The sequence below is a fragment of the Nomascus leucogenys genome, chromosome 20 (assembly GCF_006542625.1).
Source record: "Nomascus leucogenys isolate Asia chromosome 20, Asia_NLE_v1, whole genome shotgun sequence".
NCBI lineage: Eukaryota > Metazoa > Chordata > Mammalia > Primates > Hylobatidae > Nomascus > Nomascus leucogenys.
The window spans coordinates 16,601,559-16,624,117 of NC_044400.1; the positions used below are offsets into that span (position 1 = coordinate 16,601,559).

At 37.4% G+C, this 22,559-nt stretch overlaps 1 protein-coding gene across 1 annotated transcript in view; it reads left to right on the forward strand.

Moving 5' to 3' along the window:
- ZRANB3 (zinc finger RANBP2-type containing 3) overlaps positions 1-22,559 on the forward strand; it is a 298,807-nt gene that overhangs the window by 162,540 nt on the left and 113,708 nt on the right. The window contains exon 7 of the mRNA XM_030801279.1: positions 21,803-21,974. Within this exon, the coding sequence (XP_030657139.1) occupies positions 21,803-21,974 (172 nt within the window). The remainder of the gene's footprint in view (positions 1-21,802; positions 21,975-22,559) is intronic.

Genomic DNA, 22,559 nt, shown 5'->3' on the forward strand with positions numbered 1-22,559 from the left:
GAACTTGTCATATGACAACAGAAAGAGACGGTATACCTGTCTCTTTCTTATTTAATGCCTACCCCGTTTCATAAAAAAATTCATCTCTGTGAAATGCTTAATGATTGTGGAGGACATGTTCTGTTTTCTGGAGAAAGCCATTTCAAGATTAATATGCTTCTCAAAAGGCATTTTCTTTCAGGTTCCATTCCAGAAGTTTTATGTTATTTCTTTACTTTACCTTGAAAGCACTATGGTTCCATAGACTCCAACTCAGCTCAAGTCACTTCCTGGCATTTTAAGTTAGTCTGTGGAATGCTATATATTTTTCCATAATGTTTTGATTCTGTGAAGGTGTCATTTTCACACTATAATTTTGCAGAATGCAAATTTTGGTTAGTTATTCAGTTCTAGACCCATATTTTATATTTGAAATGTCATGACTGTGTTCAAAATAAGTTAAGTGAAGCTTCAGCAAAAATATAATTTTGCTTTTATAAAATGTATTAAATACCTGAGTAATGACAAACAGAAATGAACTAATGCAAATGTAGTTCAGGGATGAGAAGTCAGGGTATAGGTAACCAGCTACCTGGTTTGACTTGAGACAGACAGCAGAAGTATTACTCAACCAGAACATCTTTTATCCAAAATGCCTTACATCATTCACTTTACAGGGTTACATTAAGAAGAAACTATAAATACAAATATGATTTGGAGAAGGCAACATACTCAGTTGTCAACCATTAGCACATTGAATGATCAGTTGTTAAAGCTAAAAGACTTTGGAGATCACCCAGTTCCCCTCTGTCATTTTATAAGCACTTGGTGAGTTTAAATGGCTTGCTGTATCTCACTTCCTTTTATGTTGTTTTTTTTTTCCCCTGTAAGTAATGAAAACTTAGGGAATGGCAACTTTAATAAATATTGTTTTACATTGAAAAAGAGGACACGTAGATAACCCAGCCAAGCATCCTGTTATCAGCAGCTGTCTTCAAAAAGTATGCTATGAGAAGACATATTGGTCTTCCCTAATATTATGTTTTTGTTTTTGTTGTTTTGTTTTGTTTGAGACAGAGTCTTGCTCTTTTGCCTGGGTTGGAGTACAGTGGTGCAATCTCTGTTTGCTGCAACCTCCGCCTCCCTGGTTCAAGAGATTCTCCTGCCTCAGCCTCCCGTATAGGTGGGACTGCAGGCATGTGTCACCACACCAGGCAAATTTTTGTATTTTTAGTGGAAACAGGGTTTCACCATGTTGGCCAAGCTGGTCTCGAACTCCGGACCTCAAGCCATCTGCCCACCTCAGCTTCCCAAAATGCTAGGATTTACAGGCATGAGCCACAGTGCCCAGCCTCTTCCAATGGTGTGTTAATGTTATGTTTGAATTACTGTTGAATTACTATGTTAATGTAAAGTTATGTTTGAATTACTAAGATATTCTAGACACTATTCTGTGTGACACTGAATATCTTAACAGTAATTCATCAATTTTTTAAATGTTCTTTGTCATTGATATTTTGTACCATTTCCACCTCTAAGGAGAAATCGTTGTCTAAATTTTTATGAGAGGAAAAATGCTGCATGATAATACAAATTAGAAGTATTTATAGACATGCCTAAAGATTGTTAATTAATGGGTCATTGTCAGCTTCAAGAAATGTCTCGAGGGAGAGCATCAGGATAAATAGCTAATGCATGCAGGGCTTAATACCTAGGTGATGGGTTGATAGGTACAGCAAACCACATGGCACTCATTTACCTCTGTAACAAACCTGCACATCCTGCACACGTATCCTGGAACTTAAAATTAAATTAAATTATTTTTATTTTTATTTTTTAAATTTATTTATTTATTTTTTAGGTGGAGTCTTGCTCTGTCGCCCAGGCTGGAGTGCAGCGTTGCGATCTCAGCACCCTGCAACCTCCTCCTCCCGGGTTCAAGCGATTCTCCTGCCTCAGCTCCTAAGTAGCTGGGACTACAGGTGCGCGCCACCATGCCTGGCTAAATTTTTGTATTTTTAGTAGAGACGGGGTTTCACCATGTTAGCCAGGATGGTCTCGACCTCCTGACCTCGTGATGCACCTGCCTCAGCCTCCCATAGTGCTGGGATTATAGACGTGAGCTACCATGCCTGGCCTAAATTAAATTAAATTTAAAAAATATCTCTTGTGGAATTGCACTGTCCCTCCTTTGTCCTCAGCATTGTTGCATTTAATGTTCTCACCCATGGCTAAATAGAGGTTGTGTCTGTTCCATTTGCAAATGGTTCAAATCTGAGAGAAATAGTTAATATAGTGGATGGCAGAGATATGATTGAAAAATAATTAGATAAATATTAATAGAATATGTATTCTGCATTGAGACCTAGAAAGTCAGCTTTGTGTGGAAGGGATTTGAGAAACCCTCACCAATTTATCAATAGTTCAGTTCTAAAAGATTTGTGGTTTTCAATAACCTTAGGCTAAATTGGAGTAAGGGGTGCTTCTACTCCATTCATTGATTAGACTGCATGTAGAGTACAGTTTAATTTTGAATTTATCCATTTGTTCTGAAAGTATTTTAGGATGCCTCTTACATGCTAAGCCATGTGGTAGCCATCAGATATGCATTAGGGAGCAAGACTCACATAGTCCAGCCTTCACTGAGTTTTCAAGTCAAATACTAACCTAGTTGAATATTCTAGAACTAAAAGAAGAGAGTTTCAAGATAGTGATGGAGTTAGGTAGGGATAATATACAGAGTCTTGTTCTTCATCATAATGGCAATAAGACGACATTGCAGGGTATTTTGGTTGTTAGTTATCAGTATTGTAGATTTTTTAATTGCAGTAAATATGCATAACAACATTACCATTTAAATATTTTTAAATGTACAGTTCAGTAGATACACTTGCCTATATGTATGTTGTATGTTTTAGGTTTTTAATTGCAGTAAAATATGTACAACAAAATTTACCATTTAAACATTTTTAAATGTACAGTTCAGTGACTTTCAGTACATTCTAATGTGTTTCAGTACATTCTGTTGTTGCAACCATTACCACTCTTCATCATCAGAACTTTTTCATCATTACAGATTGAAACTCTGTACCCATTAAATAATTGACCCCATTTCCCCCTTCCCCAGTCCCTATAATGTAAAACTTAAAGCATGAAACATACATCATTAGATTTACAAATTTGATTTATTATCTAAGATATTTCACATGGTTCAAAATTCTAACCTATAGAAGAGTATACACGTTGAAAAATCCCTTTTACCTAAGTTCTTCTCCCTATAGGCAACTGTGTGTAGTTTTTAATCATCCCTCAGAAACTGTGTGCATATTCAAGCAAATTCATTGTTTTAAAAAGATTGTAATATAAGCATAAACATTGTTTTCTACTTTCCCTTTTTGTCTTTTTTTCATACACATAAATGGTATACATTATGGTTGCATGTCATTATATCATTGGAAATATACTGTACTTTCGGGGATGGCAGGAAGTTGAGAGTTTGCATTGTACAGTTTATATTTTCTCTGTGGAATGGGAAGGACAATCATAGGTTCAGAGAAATGGAAAAACAGAGGGTGAAAGGTTTCATGAAAGTTGATGTGGTTTGAAATTTTACCAAATGAGAATGAGATTAGTGTGGTAGGATTGTTAACAGCTCTAGTAATCATTTGAGATCAGCAACTCCAGATTTGTAATGGAACCAGTTTTCTCTAAGGTACAGTTTCTCCAGCCACACCCAGCAGCCTGGATACAGGTCTGAAAAAGGCTTCAGGCCTTTTTGATCCTGAAGTTGGATCCATTCAAGATTGAATTTTTTCAACAGCTTATGATGCATGGACTGTGGGACAAGGGAACTTAAACTATATTAATAAGAACAAAGGTAATGTATGAACTCAGAAATCAAAAGGGCTGAGGAAAGATGTGAAGACAGAAAAAATGTAATGGATTTGGAAATTAGAGGAGTCAGTTGACTGAAATGTATTGATGCGATAGTAAAGACATAGTGAGTATGAATGAACAAGCACCTTCGAAGGATGGGGTAAGTAGAGAGTGGAATGTCTGAATTTACCAGGTAGAACAGTTTCTTAGGACCTGGTTGTAAACATAGGGATAGTTGGAGTAGATTTTAGAAGGTCATTGAAGACAATGAGTGTGAGGAGCTAAGAGGGAACTAGAAGCCATGTTTTAAGAAGCATTTTAACAAATGAAAACATATCTGGAAAAGGGTGACCAGAATAATGAGAGGAATCTCATATTCAATTCAAAAATGTCTAATGTTATTGATTGCTTACTATATTTAAGACATTATTTCAGAGCTGCCGGCAATACAAAGATGAATAAGACATAGTACTTGATCTTATGAAGCCTATAGGAATGTGAAAACGAGAAGCCCTAAGGGGAACAGGTTTTTAAATATTTAAAGATCTGTCATGTTCTAAAAGAATTAGACTTATGTCTTTGTGGCCTCAGAGAGCAAAACTAGTATCAAGCAGTGGAACTTAATAGGGAGGTAGATTTTGGCATAATATGAGTAAGAAGTTTTAAAATATATATACTTATGTATGTAGCACTATAACAATAAAAATGGAAAGGAAAAATACCATAATTCTACTATACTAATAAGTAAACTTTTCATTTTTTATTTCTACTCTTGTCTATAGATCTAATAATTTTTACATAGTTTTATCTATCTTTCATGTAATGAATGCTATCATCTGCTAATTTTCTCTTAGGAATGCCTTGTCCCTTGCGTTAACATTGTCTTTATAAGTTGTTTCATTTCCTTTACTTTTATTGACTTAAAGATAGTTTATTTCATTTTGGAAAGTTATTCATACTTATTTTAACAAACCACACATAGAAAAAACATTTTTTTAAAAAAAGTAAAAGTCTCCTAGTCTCTGATAAAACAGACTTTAAACAACAACAAAGATCAAAAGAGACAAAGAAGACAATTACTATAATGGTAAAGGGATCCATTCAACAAGAAGAGCTAACTATCCTAAATATATATGCACCAAATACAGGAGCACCCAGATTCATAAAGCAAGTCCTTAGAGACCTACAAAGAGACCTAGACTCCCACACAATAATAATGGGAGACTTTTTAACACCCCACTGTCAACATTAGATCAGCAACACAGGAGATTAACAAAAATATCCAGGACTTGAACACACGTCTGCACCAAGCAGACCTAATAGACATCTACAGAACTCTCCACTCCAAATCAACAGAATATACATTCTTCTTAGCACCACATCACACTTATTCTAATATTGACCACATAATTGGAAGTAAAGCACTCCTCAGCAAATGTAAAAGAACAGAAATCACAACAAACTGTCTCTCAGACCACAGTGCAATCAAATTAGAACTCAGGATTAAAAAACTCACTCAAAACTGCACAACTACATGGAAACTGAACAATCTTCTCCTGAATGACTAGTAGGTACATAATGAAACGAAGGCAGAAATAAAGGTGTTCTTTGAAACCAATGAGAAAAAAGGCACAATGTACCAGAATCTCTGGGACACATTTAAAGCAGTGTGTAGAGGGAAATTTATAGCACTAAATGCCCATAAGAGAAAGCAGGAAAGATCTAAAATCGACACCCTAACATCACAGTTAAAAGAACTAGAGAAGCAAGAGCAAACAAATTGAAAAGCTAGCAGAAGGCAAGAAATAGTTTAACTAATAAGATCAGAGCAGAACTGAAGGAGATAGAGACACAAAAAACCAAAATCAGTGATTCAAAAAATCAGTGAATCCAGGAGCTGGTTTTTTGAAAAGATCAACAAAATTGATAGACCGCTAGCAAGACTAATAAGAAAAGAGAGAAGAACCAAATAGATGCAATAAAAAATGATAAAAGGGATATCACCACTGATCCCATGGAAATACAAACTACCATCAGAGAATACTATAAACACCTCTACGCAAATAAACTAGAAAACCTAGAAGAAATGGATAAATTCCTTGTCACATACACCCTCCCAAGACTAAACCAGGAATAAGTTGAATCTCTGAATAGACCAATAACAGGCTCTGAAATTGAGGCAATAATAGCCTACAAACCAAAAAAAGTCCAGGACCAGACAGATTCACAGGGAATTCTACCAGAGGTACAAAGAGGAGCTCGTGCCATTCCTTCTTTTTTTTTTTTTTTTTTTTGAGACGGAGTCTTGCTCTGTCGTCCAGGCTGGAGTGCAGTGGCGCAATCTTGGCTCACTGCAACCTCCGCCTCCCGGGTTCACGCCATTCTCCTGCCTCAGCCTCTCTGAGTAGCTGGGACTACAGGCGCCCGCCACCACGCCCAGCTAATTTTTTGTATTTTTAGTAGAGATGGGGTTTCACCATGGTCTCGATCTCCTGACCTCGTGATCCGCCCGCCTCGGCCTGCCAAAGTGCTGGGATTACAAGCGTGAGCCACCGCGCCCGGCGCTCGTGCCATTCCTTCTGAAACTATTCCAATCAACAGAAAAAGAGGGAATCATCCTTAACTCATTTTATGATGCCAGCATCATCCTGATACCAAAGCCTGGCAGAGACATGACAAAAAAACGGAATTTTAAACCAATATCCCTGATGAACATTGATGCGAAAATCCTTAATAAAATACTGGCAAACCAAATCCAGCAGCACATCAAAGAGCTTATCTACCACGAACAAGTCAGCTTCATCCCTGGGATGCAAGCCTGGTTCAACATAATGCAAATCAATAAATGTAATCCATCACATAAACTGAACCAATGACAAAAGCCACATGATTATCTCAACAGATGCAAAAAAGGCCTTCGACAAAATTCAACAGCCCTTCATGCCAAAAACTCTCAGTAAACTAGGTATTGATGGAACACATCTCAAAATAGTAAGAGCTATTTATGATAAACCCACAGCCAGTATCATACTGAATTGGCAAAAACTGGAAGCATTACCTCTGAAAACTGGCACAAGACAAGGATGCCCTCTCTCATCACACCTATTCAGCATAGTGTTGGAAGTTCTGGCCAGGGCTATCAGGCAAGAGAAAGAAATAAAGGGTATTCAGTTAGGAAAAGAGGAATTCAAATTGTCCCTCTTTGCAGATGACATGATTATATATTTAGAAAACCCCATCGTCTCAGCCCAAAATCTCCTTAAGCTGATAAGCAACTTCAGCAAAGTCTCAGGATACAAAATCAATGTGCAAAAATTACAAGCATTCTTATACACCAATCACAGACAGAGAGCCAAATCATGAGTGAACTCCCATTCACAGGTGTTACAAAGAGAATAAAATACCTAGCAATCCAGCTTACAAGGGATGTGAAGGACCTCTTCAAGGAGAACTACAAACCACTTCTCAATGAAATAAAAGAGGACACAAACAAATGAAAGAACATTCCATGCTCATGGATAGGAAGAATCAATATCGTGAAAATGGCCATACTGCCCAAGTGCAGATTCAGTGCCATCCCCATCAAGCTACCAATGACTTTCTTCACAGAATTGGAAAAAACTACTTTAAAGTTCATATGGGACCAAAAAAGAGTCCGCATTGCGAAGACAATCTTAAGCAACAAAACAAAGCTGGAGGGATCATGCTACCTGGCTTCAAACTATACTATAAGGCTACAGTGACCAAAACAGCATGGTACTGGTACCAAAACAAATATATTGAGCAATGGAACAGAACAGAGGCCTCAGAAATAACACCACACATCTGCAACCATCTGATCTTTGACAAACCTGACAAAAACAAATATGAGGAAAGGATTACCTGTTCAATAAATGATGCTCAGAAAACTGGCTAGCCATGTGTAGAAAGCTGAAACTGGATCTCTTCCTTATACCTTATACAAAAATTAATTCAAGATGGATTAAAGACTTAAATGTTAGACCTGAAACCATAAAAACCCTAGAAGAAAACCTAGGCAATACCATTCAGGACATAGGCATGGGCAAGGACTTCATGACTAAAACACCAAAAGCAATGGCAACAAAAGCCAAAATAGACAAATGGGATCTAATTAAACTAAAGGGATTCGGCACGGCAAAAGAAACTATCATCAGAGTGAACAGGCAACCTACAAAATGGGAGAAAATTTTTGCAATGTACCCATCTGAAAAAGGGCTAATATCCAAAATCTGCAAAGAACTTCAACAAATTTCCAAGAAAAAATCAACCCCAGCCAAAAGTGGGCAAAGGACATGGACAGACACTTCTCAAAAGAAGACATTTATGCAGCCAAAAGACACATGAAAAAATGCTCATCATCACTGCTCATCAGAGAAATGCAAATCAAAACCACAATGAGATACCATCTCACGCCAGTTAGAATGGCAATCATTAAAAAGTCAGGAAACAACACATGCTGTAGAGGATGTGGAGAAATAGGAAAGTTTTTACACTGTTGGTGGGAGTGTAAACTAGTTCAACCATTGTGGAAGACAGCGTGGCGATTCCTCAAGGATCTAGAACTAAAAATACCATTTGACTCGGTGATCCCATTTCTGGATATATACTCTAAGGATTCTAAGTCATCCTGCTATAAAGACACATGCACATGTATCTTTATTGTGGCACTATTCACAATAGCAAAGGCTTGGAACCAAACCAAATGTCCATCAATGATAGACTGGATCAAGCAAATGCGGCACATATACACCATGGAATGCTATGCAGCCATAAAAAAGGATGAGTTCATGTCCTTTGCAGGGACGTGGATGAAACCGGAAACCATCATTCTCAGCAAACTGTCACAAGGACAGAAAACCAAACACCTCATGTTCTCACTCTTATGTGAGAATTGAACAGTGAGAATGCTTGGACACAGGGCAGGGAACATTACACATGGGGGCCTGTCGGAGGGTGGGGGCCTGGGGGAGGGATAGCATTAGGAGAAATACCTAATGTAAATGACGAGTTGATGGGTGCAGCAAACCAACATGGCACATGTAAACCTATGTAACAAACCTGCACGTTGTGCACATGTTCCCTAGAACTTAAAGTATAATAATAATAAAAAAAAATCAGCCTTAACTAAAAGAAAAAAAAATTAAAAGTCAACTGAAGTGCTTTCGTAACTTTCCCGCTAGATAGCTTCTCTACTTAAGTACATAGAGAAGGATGAATTCATAGATAAGCAATTTTATATAAGTAGGATCATATTGTACACACTTTTCTGTATTATGTCTTTATCACTTAATACTATCTTAGGACATTTTTTGATATCAGTAACTAAAATGCATAATTTTTATTGGCTATATGATATTTTATATATAAGATACTATGCCATGTGTTTTAGATGTATTATCTTTAATTCCTTCAACAATCCTACAAGGCAGATGATAGTATGTCCATTTTATAGATGAGGAAGCTGTATTTGGAGAGATTAAGCTGTATTTGGAACGGTTAAGTAACTTGTCAAATCACATAACTAAAAAGTGAAAAAACAAGAGTATAAACACCCTTTGACACCCCTTTTCTTCCATTCTCCTTCTAGTATTTGAATTATTTGGTAATTCAGTGTCCAATTTTATATTATTGAATAAGTATATTAAATTAATGGACTGAAGAAATTAATATTGTTCTCTACTAAATCAAGCAGTTGACTGTTCCTTTCTTGGTCAACTTTTTGTTTACCTTATAATTCATTTTTTTCCCATCTGTTTGGTTTTCTATATAGCTATTGCTGCTTTTTCACTGCAAGACTCCAACCAATCTGTCAACTTCCAACATGTCTCATAAGCACATAAAATAATCTTCTTTCTTTTTCCTGGAGATTTTCCTCCCACAGCCTTCTGTTATGCTCCAGTCTAAACCGATTTTTCTTTAGGCATAGCAGAAAGCTGTCACCCTGAATTTCCTTGGGCCATTCTGCTCTGTTGGATCCCCACATTCCTGGATTTCATGACTTTTATTTCTTAGTTTATTCCCTGATATTTTATATATTTTATTATGGAAAAATTAACATATACAAAAGTACATCCTATAGTATAATGACCCCCCCCATGTACTCATTACCCAGCTTCAACAATGATTATCTCATGACCAGTTTTGTTTTCGCTATGCTCCCATCTACCTCTTCTACTCCATATTATTTTGAAGGAAATCCTAGAGATTGTATTTTCTCTATAAAATGTTTCACGTGTGTCTCTAAAGAGTAAGGAAGGACTGTTCTTTTTTTTCTTTTTTTTTTTTTGAGATGGAGTCTTGTTCTGTTGCGAGGTTGGAGTGCAGCGGCATGATCTCTGCTCACTGCAACCTCTGCCTCCCAGGTTCAAGCGATTCCCCTGCCTCAGCCTCCTGAGTAGTTGGGACTACAGGTGTGCGCCACCATGCTTGCCTAATTTTTTGTATTTTATTAGAGACGGGGTTTCACCGTGTTGGCCAGGATGATCCCAATCTCCTGACCTCATGATCTGCCCGCCTCAGCCTCCCAAAGTGCTGGGATTACAGGCATGAGCCACCACGCCCGGCCGGGACTGTTCTTAAAAATAATTATGTGGGACTTAATACCTAAGTCATGGAATAATAGGTACAGCAAACCACCACGGCACACGTTTACCTATGTAACAAACCTGCACATTCTGCACATGTATCCCGGAACTAAAAGTAAAATTTAAAAAAAAACTATAAATTTTAATCCCCATTTAAAAAGTAATTAATTATAATACCATTATTATACCTTAAAAAATAAAATTAATTGCATTAAATCCCTTGATTGCATTAAAAATGCAGTAAATGGTTGGGTGATGGGTGCACCAAAATCTCACAAATCACCACTAAAGAACTTATTCATGTAACCAAAGACCACCTGTACCCCAGTAACCTATGGAAAAGCACAAGCATGCACACACACATAAAACATATTTAATTTTACATAATTAAAATGCACTTTTTATGTTATAAAAAATGCAGTAAACGTTGAAATTTCCAGTTGTTTTGTGAATACATAATTTTACTATTTTGTGGGGTTCTTTTTGGTTTTTTTCCTGTAGTTTGTATAGATCAGTACCCAAATAAGGCTCACATACAGCAAATGATAGATGTCACTTAAGTCTTGGGTTTCTCTTTTATTTCCTTGTTTTATTTATTTATTTTTCCATTGTTGAAGAATCTAAATGGTTTTTATAATCTAGATTCTGCTGCCTGCATCCTCATGGTGTTAACATGTTCCTTTGTCCTCTGTATTTCCATATTCGTATTTAGATCTAGAAACTTCTAATATTTAGAGATAATTCTCCTTTGTAGTGATGTTTTCTTCTGTTAGGAGATATCTAAAGCCTCTCTTTTTATGATGTTAGCAGCTGTCAATGTTCAGTACATTATTAAGCCATTGGACGTTGCAGAATGGTGATATTCTAACACACTTTCTTCATTTAATAGTTGGGATGCCTCATGGCCGGGTGCGGTGGCTCACGCCCATAATCCCAGCACTTTTGGAGGCTGAGGTGGGGGAATCATGAGGTCAGGAGATCAAGACCGTCCTGGCTAACATGGTGAAACCCCGTCTCTACTAAAAATACAAAAACAAAATTAGCCAGGCATGGTGGCAGGGGCCTGTAGTCGCAGCTACTTGGAAGGCTGAGGCAGGATAATGGCGTGAACCTAGGAGGCGGAGCTTGCAGTGAACCGAGATCGCACCACTGCACTCCAGCCTGGGGACTCCATCTCAAAAAAAAAAAAAAAAAAAAAAAGTTGGCATGCCTCTTTAAAATAAAACCTCCTCATCATTTATTATTTGGACATTCACTGGTTCAGTTTGTTTAAGAAAGGCAGGATAAATTTTTTCCTTCTCATTTATTAATTTTCAATGTAATAAGTTGTTTTGTTAGCAACTTACAATTGTGTCCAGTGCTCTTTATTTTCAAAGTTGGCAAGTTGAAGTCCTTCAACTTTGTTCTTTTTCAAGGTTGTTTTGGCTATTCTGTGTCACTTGCATTTTTATGTAAATTTCTGTATCAGCTTGTCAACTTCAGCAAAGAAGTCAGCTAGAATTTTGATACAGATTGCATTGAATCTGTAGATTAGCTTTGGGAGTTTAGCATCTTTATAATAGTAGGTTTTCAAATTCATGAACAGTAATGTCTTTCCATTTTTTTAATTAAAAAAGAAATCCTACAATATCGTGTAGCTTTCAGGGTATAAGTCTTACATTTTAAACAAATTTACAAGAAAAAAAACAACCCCATCAACAAGTGGGCAAAGGATATGAACAGACACTTCTCAAAAGAAGACATTTATGCAGCCAACAGACATATGAAAAAATGCTCATCATCACTGGCCATCAGAGAAATGCAAATCAAAACCACAATGAGATACCATCCCACACCAGTTAGAATGGCCATCATTAAAAAGTCAGGAAACAACAGGTGCTGGAGAGGATGTGGAGAAATAGGAACACCTTTACACTGTTGGGACTGTAAACTGGTTCAACCATTGTGGAAGACAGTGTGGCAATTCCTCAAGGATCTAGAACTAGGAATACCATTTGACCCAGCAATCCCATTACTGGGTATATTCCCAAAGGATTATAAATCATGCTGCTATAAAGACACATGCACGCGTATGTTTATTGCGGCACTATTTGCAATAGCAAAGACCTGGAGCCAACCCAAATGTCCAACAATGATAGACTGGATTAGGAAAATGTGGCACATATACACCATGGAATACTATGCAGACATAAAAAATGATGAGTTCATATCCTTTGTAGGGACATGGATGAAGCTGGAAACCATCATTCTCAGCAAACTATTGCAAGGACAGAAAACCAAACATCGCATATTCTCACTCATAGGTGGGAATTGAACAATGAGAACTCATGGACACAGGAAGCGGGACATCACACACTGGGGCCTGTTGTGGGGTGAGGGGAGAGGGGAGGGATAGCATTAGGAGATATACCTAATGTAAATGACGAGTTAATGGGTGCAGCACACCAACATGGCACATGTATACATATGTAACAAACCTCCACGTTGTACACATGTACCCTAGAACTTAAAGTATAATAATAAAAAAAAAAAATCAAGATGAGGGCCAGATGCAGTGGCTCATGCCTATAATCCCAGCACTTTGGGAGGCCGAGGTGGGCAGATCACCTGAGGTCAGGAGTTCAAGACCAGCCTGGCCAGCATGGCGAAACCCCATCTGTACTAAAAATATAAAAATTAGCTGGGGTGGCTGGTGCATGCCTGTAATCTCAGCTGCTCAGGAGGCTGTGACAGGAGAATGGCTTGGACCCAGGAGGCAGAGGTTGCAGTGACCCGAGATTGCACCACTACACTCCAGCCTGGGTGACAGAGCAAGATTCCATCTCAAAAAAAAAGAAAAAATCAAGGTGAGGAAAGACCCTTTCTAATTCTAATTTATTGAGTATTTGAGGGTTTTCAACTCATGTTTTTTTGAATAAATTTTATTTATAATCCTTATTGATCATCAAATTGTCCCTCTTTTGACAAATGGAACGATCTCCAATTACTTTGTAATTTACATTCTACTCTTTTCGTGATGATACCTTTATTCCACTTTCAGAGCACTTTGATAGTTCAGTATTTAGTGAGCAAGTTTGTGTTCTGTTTATCTGGGCTGTTCTTTGTCAATTCTATTTGTAATCTGTCATCATCATTTCACTCTGAATAATTTCAGTTTTCCAATGTATCCTCCTGTAATTTCCACACTCCATTATCTCCCTCTGTTATGTTAACAATTAGATTGTTTCCCCTTTCTAAATCTTGTCTAGTCTATAATATTCTTCTTGGATGATAAACCAGAACTAAACATTCTGTTACATTTGCAGGGCACTATTATTTGATATAAGAACAGAGTGTCGTAAATTTTCCCCCAATTCTATTATGTGTCAAACTGTTTCATTGTTAAACTCATGTGGTTGGAAAGCAAAATACTACAACCATTTTGGAAAACAGTTTGATAATTTGTTTATAATTGTTTATAAAGTTAAACTTACAAGACCTGCAAAACGCTAATGAAAAATAAAAGAAGACCTAAATGAATGGAGTGATATACCATGTTCGTGGACAGGGAGACTAAAAAAAAAAAATTTTTTTTTTTTTTTTTTTGAGACAGAGTTTGGTGCCCAGGCTGGAGTGCAGTGGCACGATCTTGGCTCACTGCAACATGTGCCTCCCAGGTTCAAACAATTCTCACGTCTCAGCCTCCCAAGTAGCTGGGATTACAGGTGCCCACCACCACTCATAGCTAATTTTTGTATTTTTAGTAGAGACACAGTTTCGCCATGTTATCCAGGCTGGTCTTGCACTCCTGACCTCAGGTGATCCACCTGCCTCGGCCTCCCAAAGTGCTAAGATTACAGGCGTGAGCCACCGTGCCTGGTCAAAAAAAATTTTTTTTAAGAGACAGGATCTTGCTTGGTCACCCAAGCTGAAGTGCAGTAGCACAATCATAGCTTACTGTAGCCTCAACCTCCTGGGCTCAAGCAATCCTCCTCTCTCAGCCTTCCAAGCAGTGAGGACTACAGGAGCACAGCACCACACTCAGCTAATTGTTTTTCATTTTTTATAGAGATTGGGTCTTGCTATGTTGCCCAGGCTGGTCTTGAACTCCTGGCCTCCAGCAATTCTCCCACTTTGACCTCCCAAAGTGTTGGGATTACAGGCATGAGCCACCATGCCTGGCCTCAATGTTTTTTTTTTTTTTTTTTTTTTTTTTTGAGACGGAGTCTTGCTCTGTCACCCAGGCTGGAGTGCAGTGGCGCGATCTCGGCTCACTGCAAGCTGCACCTTCCAGGTTCACGCCATTCTCCTGCCTCAGCCTCTCTGAGTAGCTGGGACCACAGGCACCCGCCACCACGCCCGGCTAATTTTTTGTATTTTTGGTAGAGACGGGGTTTCACCGTGGTCTCGATCTCCTGACCTCGTTATCCGCCCGCCTCGGCCTCCCAAAGTGCTGGGATTACAAGCGTGAGCCACCGTGCCCGGCTGCCTCAATATTTTTTAAATGGCAGTTTCCCTCAAATTGTTTAGTAGATTCTGTGCAATAACAATCAAACCCGAGTAAGATTTTGTAGAAATTGACATTTTAAATCTAAAATTTATATGCAAAGGCAAAGTTCCTTTTTAAAAGGAACTTTGAAAAGGAAGAAAAGAATCTTAATTCACACTATTTCTCTTTACAGTCATCAATCAGGAGACACATGTAAATCACTGGAACATATAGAATCTAGAAATAGACCCATATATGTGATCAATTGATTTTTGACAATATGCAAGACAATTCACTGGAGAAAAGCTAGTCTTTTCAACACAAGCTCTTGGAACACTTGGACATCCATATGTGAAAAGAAGAAGAAACCCAAACCATATCTTACACAATATGCAAAATTTAATGATAAATGGATTGTATATTTGGGAATTTGGGTTAGGTAAGGATTTTTTTAGACGGGGCACAAACTTCATGAACGGTAAAAGACAAAAGCGATGAATTTCACCTCATCAGAACTTAAAATGTCTCTCCCCAACACTGTTAAGAGGTGAATAGACAAGGCATAAACTTGGAGAGAAAATTGTAAACTACATATTTGATAAAGGAATATATAAATTTATAAGTACACAAAAGGAATTTTTAAAATAATATATTAAAAATTCTCAGCTAGGCAGGGTGGCTCACACCTGTAATCCCAGCACTTTGGGAGGCAAGGTGGGCAGATCACCTGAGGTCAGGAGTTCGAGACCACCCTGGCCAACATGGCAAAACGCCATCTCTACTAAATAAAAAAATACAAAAATTAGCCCAGCATGGTGGCACACACCTGTAGTCCTAGCTACTTAGGAGGCTGAGGCAAGAGAATCGCTTGAACCTGGCTGGCAGAGATTGCAGTGAACTGAGATCGTGCCACTGCTCTCCAGTTTGGGCGACAGAATGAGACTGTCTCAAAAAAAAAAAAAAAAATCCCAAAACTCAGTAATAAGGAAACAAAATAATTTTAAAAACAGTTAAAAGATTTAGAAAGGCACTTGACCTAAGGCGATATACAGAAGTCAAATAAGCACATGAAAAAATGCCCAAGACCTTAGTCGTTAGAGAATGAGTTGAAATCACAGTGAGGTACCAGTACATGTGCATTAGAATGGTGGCAAGGTTACCGAACAACTGGAACTTTCTGCTGGGAATTACATTGCTTACATTGCTGCTGGGAATGCAAAATGTTCAACCACTTTGGAAACATTATGGCATACACTGATGATACAAATTAGAAATCCTACTGCTGGGTATTTAGTAAAGGTAAATGAAAACATGTTCACTCAGAAATCTGTATGCAGCTGTTTATAGTAGCTTTATTTATAATTACCTAAAACTGGGATAATCCAGATGTCCTTCAACTAAAGTGATTGCAGAAATTGTGATATAGCCATACATTGGAATGTATTACTTGACAATAAAAGCAATGAACTATTAATATACCCAATAATATATATAACTTTCAAATGCAATATGCTAAGTGAAAGAAATAAGATTTAAAAGGCTACTTACTGTAAAATTCTATTTATATTACATAACATTCCAGAATGTGCAGAACTACTAAGGCAAAAAACAGATTAATGGTTGCCAGGAGCCAAGGATGAGAGGAAAGGATTGCTACAAGAGGCACAAGAGAACCTAACTTTAAAAAATCAGAGAGTGATTTCCAAAGTCAAAAGTTAACTCTGCATGTGTATGTGTGTGTGTTCATGAACACAGATAAGCGTATATGTTCTTGGCCATAAACTTCCTGTCTCATCATCGTAAGCTAATGTTAAATGCTACTGGGAAATGCCTTTTTTAAATTATATATGATCAAAAGGAGATTAAAAGGCATAGGTTTATTCTTTCAATTTAGAAAAGGATAAATGAATTTTTACTTACTCTGTAAAACTGAATGAGAAAATAATTATTCTAAGCTCAAAAGAAAGTTCATGTTTCATAATGTCTTTAGAGAGATTTACAATTTTTTGGTTGTTGCTAATTTTAGTTTGTTAGGAATTAAGTATCCTTTTGTTTTAAACCTACCTCCAAAGCATACTGCTTATACTTTGTCCGTAAAAATATTTTTCTTATTCATTTACACCTTTTCTCTTTGTTTTATGCACTTTACCTCTTTGATAATGCATTTACAAATTTGTTTTATAATTTTCTTTCCTTCCCATGAAACTATGGACCTTAATCTTCAGAATCTTTCACTTTTAGCTGGGCCTGGTGGCATGTGCCTGTAGTCCCAGCTCCTCAGGTCACTGAAGCAGGATAATCACTTGAGCCCAGGAGATCGAGGCTGCAGTGCACTATGGTTGTGCCTGTGAATGGCCACTGTATTCTAGCCTGGGCAACATAGTGAGAACCCATCTCTTGGGGGGGAAAAAAAAAAGAATCACTCACTTTTTAGGCCATTTCAAGACCGTAGGAGAGAGTTTTGGCATTTTTCACAGTATCATATGTCCCTGTCAAATTTATAGAAGTAGAAACTTTTAATATATTAAAAGATCTCTTTTCAGCACAACTTCCTCTTCTCATATTTTTCCTTGTGTTTTGTGATGGTGGAGTTATCACCAAGTGTTGTTGGGATCAGGCTAAGAAGAAATTATATTAGCGGTATGTTTGGTTTGGATTTAGTGGGTTATATTTATGTATTTAGTTAGGTTATTGCTAGCCAACCTAGTATAGGAATGGCTTCCAGAAATAATCCTGGTAATGGGTAAGTGGACATATTGGAGTGCGTACGTTTCTTATGGTGCCAGATGCTGGGAACATGTGAGTACTGGAAGAGAAGCAAGGTTGAAATGTAGAGAGCCAGAGGATAATCTGCGAATAATTCTTTCAATTCTTATAGCTTATATTTGACAGAAATTTGATAGAGATTTTTTTCAAATTCAATTATAATTAGAAATACATGTACACACACAGAGTATGACAGTAAGTTATAAACTTGAAATAAACTTTAAAAAATTATCATTAATAAACAACAAAATTCGATCATCCATGCTTGAGTAAAGACTGAAGTATCCTATTTCTCAAATATTACAAAGTTATTGTCACCTGAAGAGGCAGTCAAAGTGTAAGCAGTGGACAATGTTGAAAAAACATTATAGATGTGATAAGTGGTTAATCAAAGAGTGTTATTTTTCTGGATTTAGGAACATCTGTAAGCATTTATAAATTTTTTGTTTTGTGTAACTTGTGTTTTTTTCATTATAGACTCATATTTGTACTTCACTTTTTATTCGTAATTCTGTTTAAGTAACAAAAGTGTGTAACTCTATAAAGGGCTCATTGTATCTTTACTGGCCAATTCTGTCAGTCAAGTTGTGCCCATGCCTGCTAGGCACTTGCCAGTCTTCTCAACTCTGTATACACCCCATTTTAAAGCATTGTTTTTTAGCATTACTGCCAATGCATGAATTATATTCATGTTACTATTCTAAGCATTATGTATATTTTAAAACGTACATGAAAGAGAAGCTAATTTAGAAAGCTGAGATAAGAATACAATATGTAGAGAAAGTTCCTTCTGCCCCTCAGTGGGTTGACTTGAATGCCTCTGGAGTCTACCCATCCCCACACTTTGGAGACCAATGCTATGAAGTGGGAGCTATTGAAGGTATTTTTTTTTTTAAGATTCTTTTTACTTCATTCAATTTTAATTACAAAAGCATTATTTGCTTATTGTAAACTTTCAGATAGACAAAATGAAAACAAAATGGGGTAACAAAACCCCAGTTTTTCACGTAACCTTTTCAGTCTCTATGACCCCGAAGGTAAGCAATGTATCATATCTTGATGTTTATTCTTCTGGAACTGTTTCCATTATTATACAGACATACATATGTACACACATCTACACACATACATAATCCTTCATACTAAACATATTACTCTGAGACTTCCATTTTTATCTTTGACATTCATCTTACCCCTTACATAAAGATCTAAATGATTCTTATGAATAGTTGGTTAATAGTCCATAGTTGGCATGCCCCACATTTTATTCAACCATCCCCCAAACAGTGGATCTTCCTGTTTTATATATGTAGGAATTGAGAATTAAGAAAAATAAAGGCCAAAACCTAAAGTTAGGAATGTTTCCTAGTCCCAGAATCTCCTGCTTTTGTGTAGCTGCCCCCAATACACACACACACACACACACACACACACACACACACACACACACACACACACAAACTAGGGTGTAAATAGCATAGGAAAATAATCCCAAGAAATATATTTAATATAATTTTTATATTATTAGGTAAAAGTTGGCTTTTAGTAAAGCAAGACTTTGGAGTCAGACTGCCCAAGTTCAAATCCCAGCACCACTATTACCATCCATGAGATATTGGGCAAATTCTTCAAATTCAGCAAATTTAAAGAGACTGAGTGTTTACAGGTGGCACCTCTTCTAGTCCTCCCTAATCCCTCTTATTTCCCCTTTGCACCCCAAACATGAGGCTGGGGTTTTTGCAAATGTGGTATTGTCACCACTCTTTAGAACAAATGCCACCACTAGCATTCCAAGCTCTAGATGAAAGAGATGTGGGTGGGGAGAGTGGGTAACAAATAATTCCTCTGAACCATGGTTCATACCAGGCATGTGGCACTTAGGATCAACTAGTGGCATAAGACCCAGGAGGCAACTAGCTGAAACTTCTCTCAATAGTGTACCCTCCCCTGGAGCAGTGAGGAAACCTCACTGTTACAGACCAGGTCCTGGCACTATGACACACTGAAAATAGATTGCTCAGACTTCAAAACAGATCTGCATTTTGGGAATACAACTGTTGGTACTCTGCAGGAGGCAAGTGTGGCCTATGTGGTTAGCCTGTTTGAAGACACTTGTATGTTGTCTTTGCCAGCATGTAGCAGTCATACCAAAAGACCTCCAGCTAGCATACTGCACACCTGTACAATGTCTCATGTAAGTGGAGAGTGTGCTTAAGAATCCATTTTAATGGCAAACACTGCCTTTTCAACAAAACAAAACAAAAACCACCACCTACCAACTTCTTCCCAATATTGGTAGTTCTGAATGTTAGATTTTTTTCGTGACCATGTGATCAAAATATACCTAAGTGTATGAATGGAAAAATAGGTGCAGAATAGGTGTTGGCAAGTATTTTCCCATTTTTATTAGTGTGTGAATTTTTAATATAAATATGGGGACATAATGCATTAGAGGAAGTCAAAATATTTTAATAAACAAGTTTCAGCAATTTATAACGATTATAAGTAAATCTTAAAAATTTTTATATAGTGACAGCACTTAGATTTTTTTAAACAAGTAAATTTCTTATTGATAACAACTAAATGGTATGTGTATAATTTTATCATACAGTAGATTCCGTTCCTTCACTATAGTTATGTAATTGACTCTACATGCAAGTATATCTTTTTTTTTTTTTTTTGAGACGGAATCTTGCTTTCTCGCCAGGCTAGAGTGCAGTGGCACGATCTCGGCTCACTGCAACCTCTGCTTCCCGAGTTCAAGCGATTCTCCTGCCTCAGCCTCCTGAGTAGCTGAGACTACAGGTGCACACCACCACGCCTGGCTAAATTTTGTATTTTTAGTAGAGACAGGGTCTCACTATGTTGGCCAGGATGGTCTCGATCTCTTCACCTTGTGATCTGCTCGCCTTGACCTCCCAAGGTGCTGGGATTACAGGCATGAGCCACCGTGCCCAACTACAAGTATATCTTTTTAATATTGTGTGTACTGTTTATGTTTAATATTTATTTTTTATGACGCTAATGTGAACAAGTTCCACATTTCTCAAATTGACACCTATTTATGCTAAAATACACCCAGTATTTTTTATCCAGTAAAATGGATAGATACTTAAGTTATTAATATTAGTAATCATAATCCAACCTAACAGGAATTTTTTATTTGTTAATTATTCTCTAACAGCTGTTTTCAGTAGTGGGTAGTATGGACTCCTAGGAGATGATTGGGAATTTTATGGGCTGGTATTTTTGTTGTCACATTGATAGAGATATGTTATTGGATCAGTTGTCCTAATGTGTAAGTTCAGTTGATCCACTAGATTTCAACCCTTCTCTTAACATTTATTCACAGTACTTGGTGCTTCGAGCTTCTGATTTTCTGAAAGATCTAGAGAATAACTTGTCTTTTGCAAGCAGTTTAAATTATTGCTTCCTTTCTTTTGCCAAGTCAGTTACCACTTGTCTATCTGCATTATGCCTTCTAAATATTTCTTCAAAGCACTTATTCTCTGATGTCTCCTCTCATTCTCTCTTTCATAGTAATTTTGTGTTCATTTATTTTATCCCTTTGCTGTCAATCCAAGAAAGGGTTGGAAAGAAGTATTTCAAAGGAAGAAGAGACCACCGTGTAATCAATCTGCTATGCTTTAACAGCTCTATTGGAGATAATATCTCCTCCTAGAGGGCACAGAAAATGTTCTGGGTGGTTTTGGTTATTATAATGACTGGCTGATGCACTGGCAGTTCATGCCTACTTTATGGATAGATCTGCTAAAACACCACCATGTGTGAGCCCACTCAAAATGCCAATAACACCCCATTTACAAACAGTGACCTAGTGCAATTCACAGTCATCAGTTCATCACAGCCTTGCATTAACTCAGTGTAAACAGTATGCTTAGACACTAACATCTTCTCTAGTTTAAAGTAGTGTTAAATCTTATTCATTACTGTTTTTCAGGCTGAGCTTTTTGAAACTAATATTCATTCAGAAATATCAATGAAAACAGTGTCATGGCTCCTTATCATTAAAAGGAAGAACACATTGGATAAATTTTCTTAACTCCAGAATTCAATTTTGCTACATGTTTTGTCTTCATTTTAACAGATATTTTGGTAAAAGACCTCAGTGGGATTGTAGAGGGGCATCAAATCTTAATGAACTTCACCAGCTATTAAGTGACATAATGATTAGAAGATTAAAGACTGAAGTTTTAACCCAGCTACCCCCTAAAGTCAGACAGCGTATTCCACTTGATCTTCCATCAGCAGCTGTCAAGGTGAGAACCGTTGCTTGACTGAAAGTCTTACTTTAAATAATCTTGAATTATACTATTGAAGATTGTACGTATTTCATATTTCACAGAAGGAAAGGTTTGCATTCTTAAAATAGGTTTAATTAATAGACCTATACATTGGTTTTGTATTTCAGCAAGAAGGCAGGAAGAATTCAGTTTTATTCATCAGATACGTAAAAAGATACGGTAACCTAGTGGTTTTAAAAAAAAAAAAGTATTTTTGCTGAAAAAAGAACTTCAATTGCAACAGAGATGTAGTATTAAGAATTCTAAATATTGGCCAGGCGTGGTGGCTCATACCTGTAAACCAGCACTTTGGGAGGCTGAGGCGGGCAGATCACCTGAGGTCAGGAGTTTGAGACCAGCTGGCCAACATGGTGAAAACTCTTCTCTACTAAAAATACAAAAATTAGTTGGGTGTGGTGGCGAGTGCCCGTAATCCCAGCTACTCGGGAGGCTGAGGCGTGAGAATCAGCTTGAAGCCAGGAGGCAGAGGTTGCAGTGAGCCGAGACTGGGCCATTGCACTCCAGCCTGGGTGACAGAGCGAGACTCCATCTCAAAAAAAA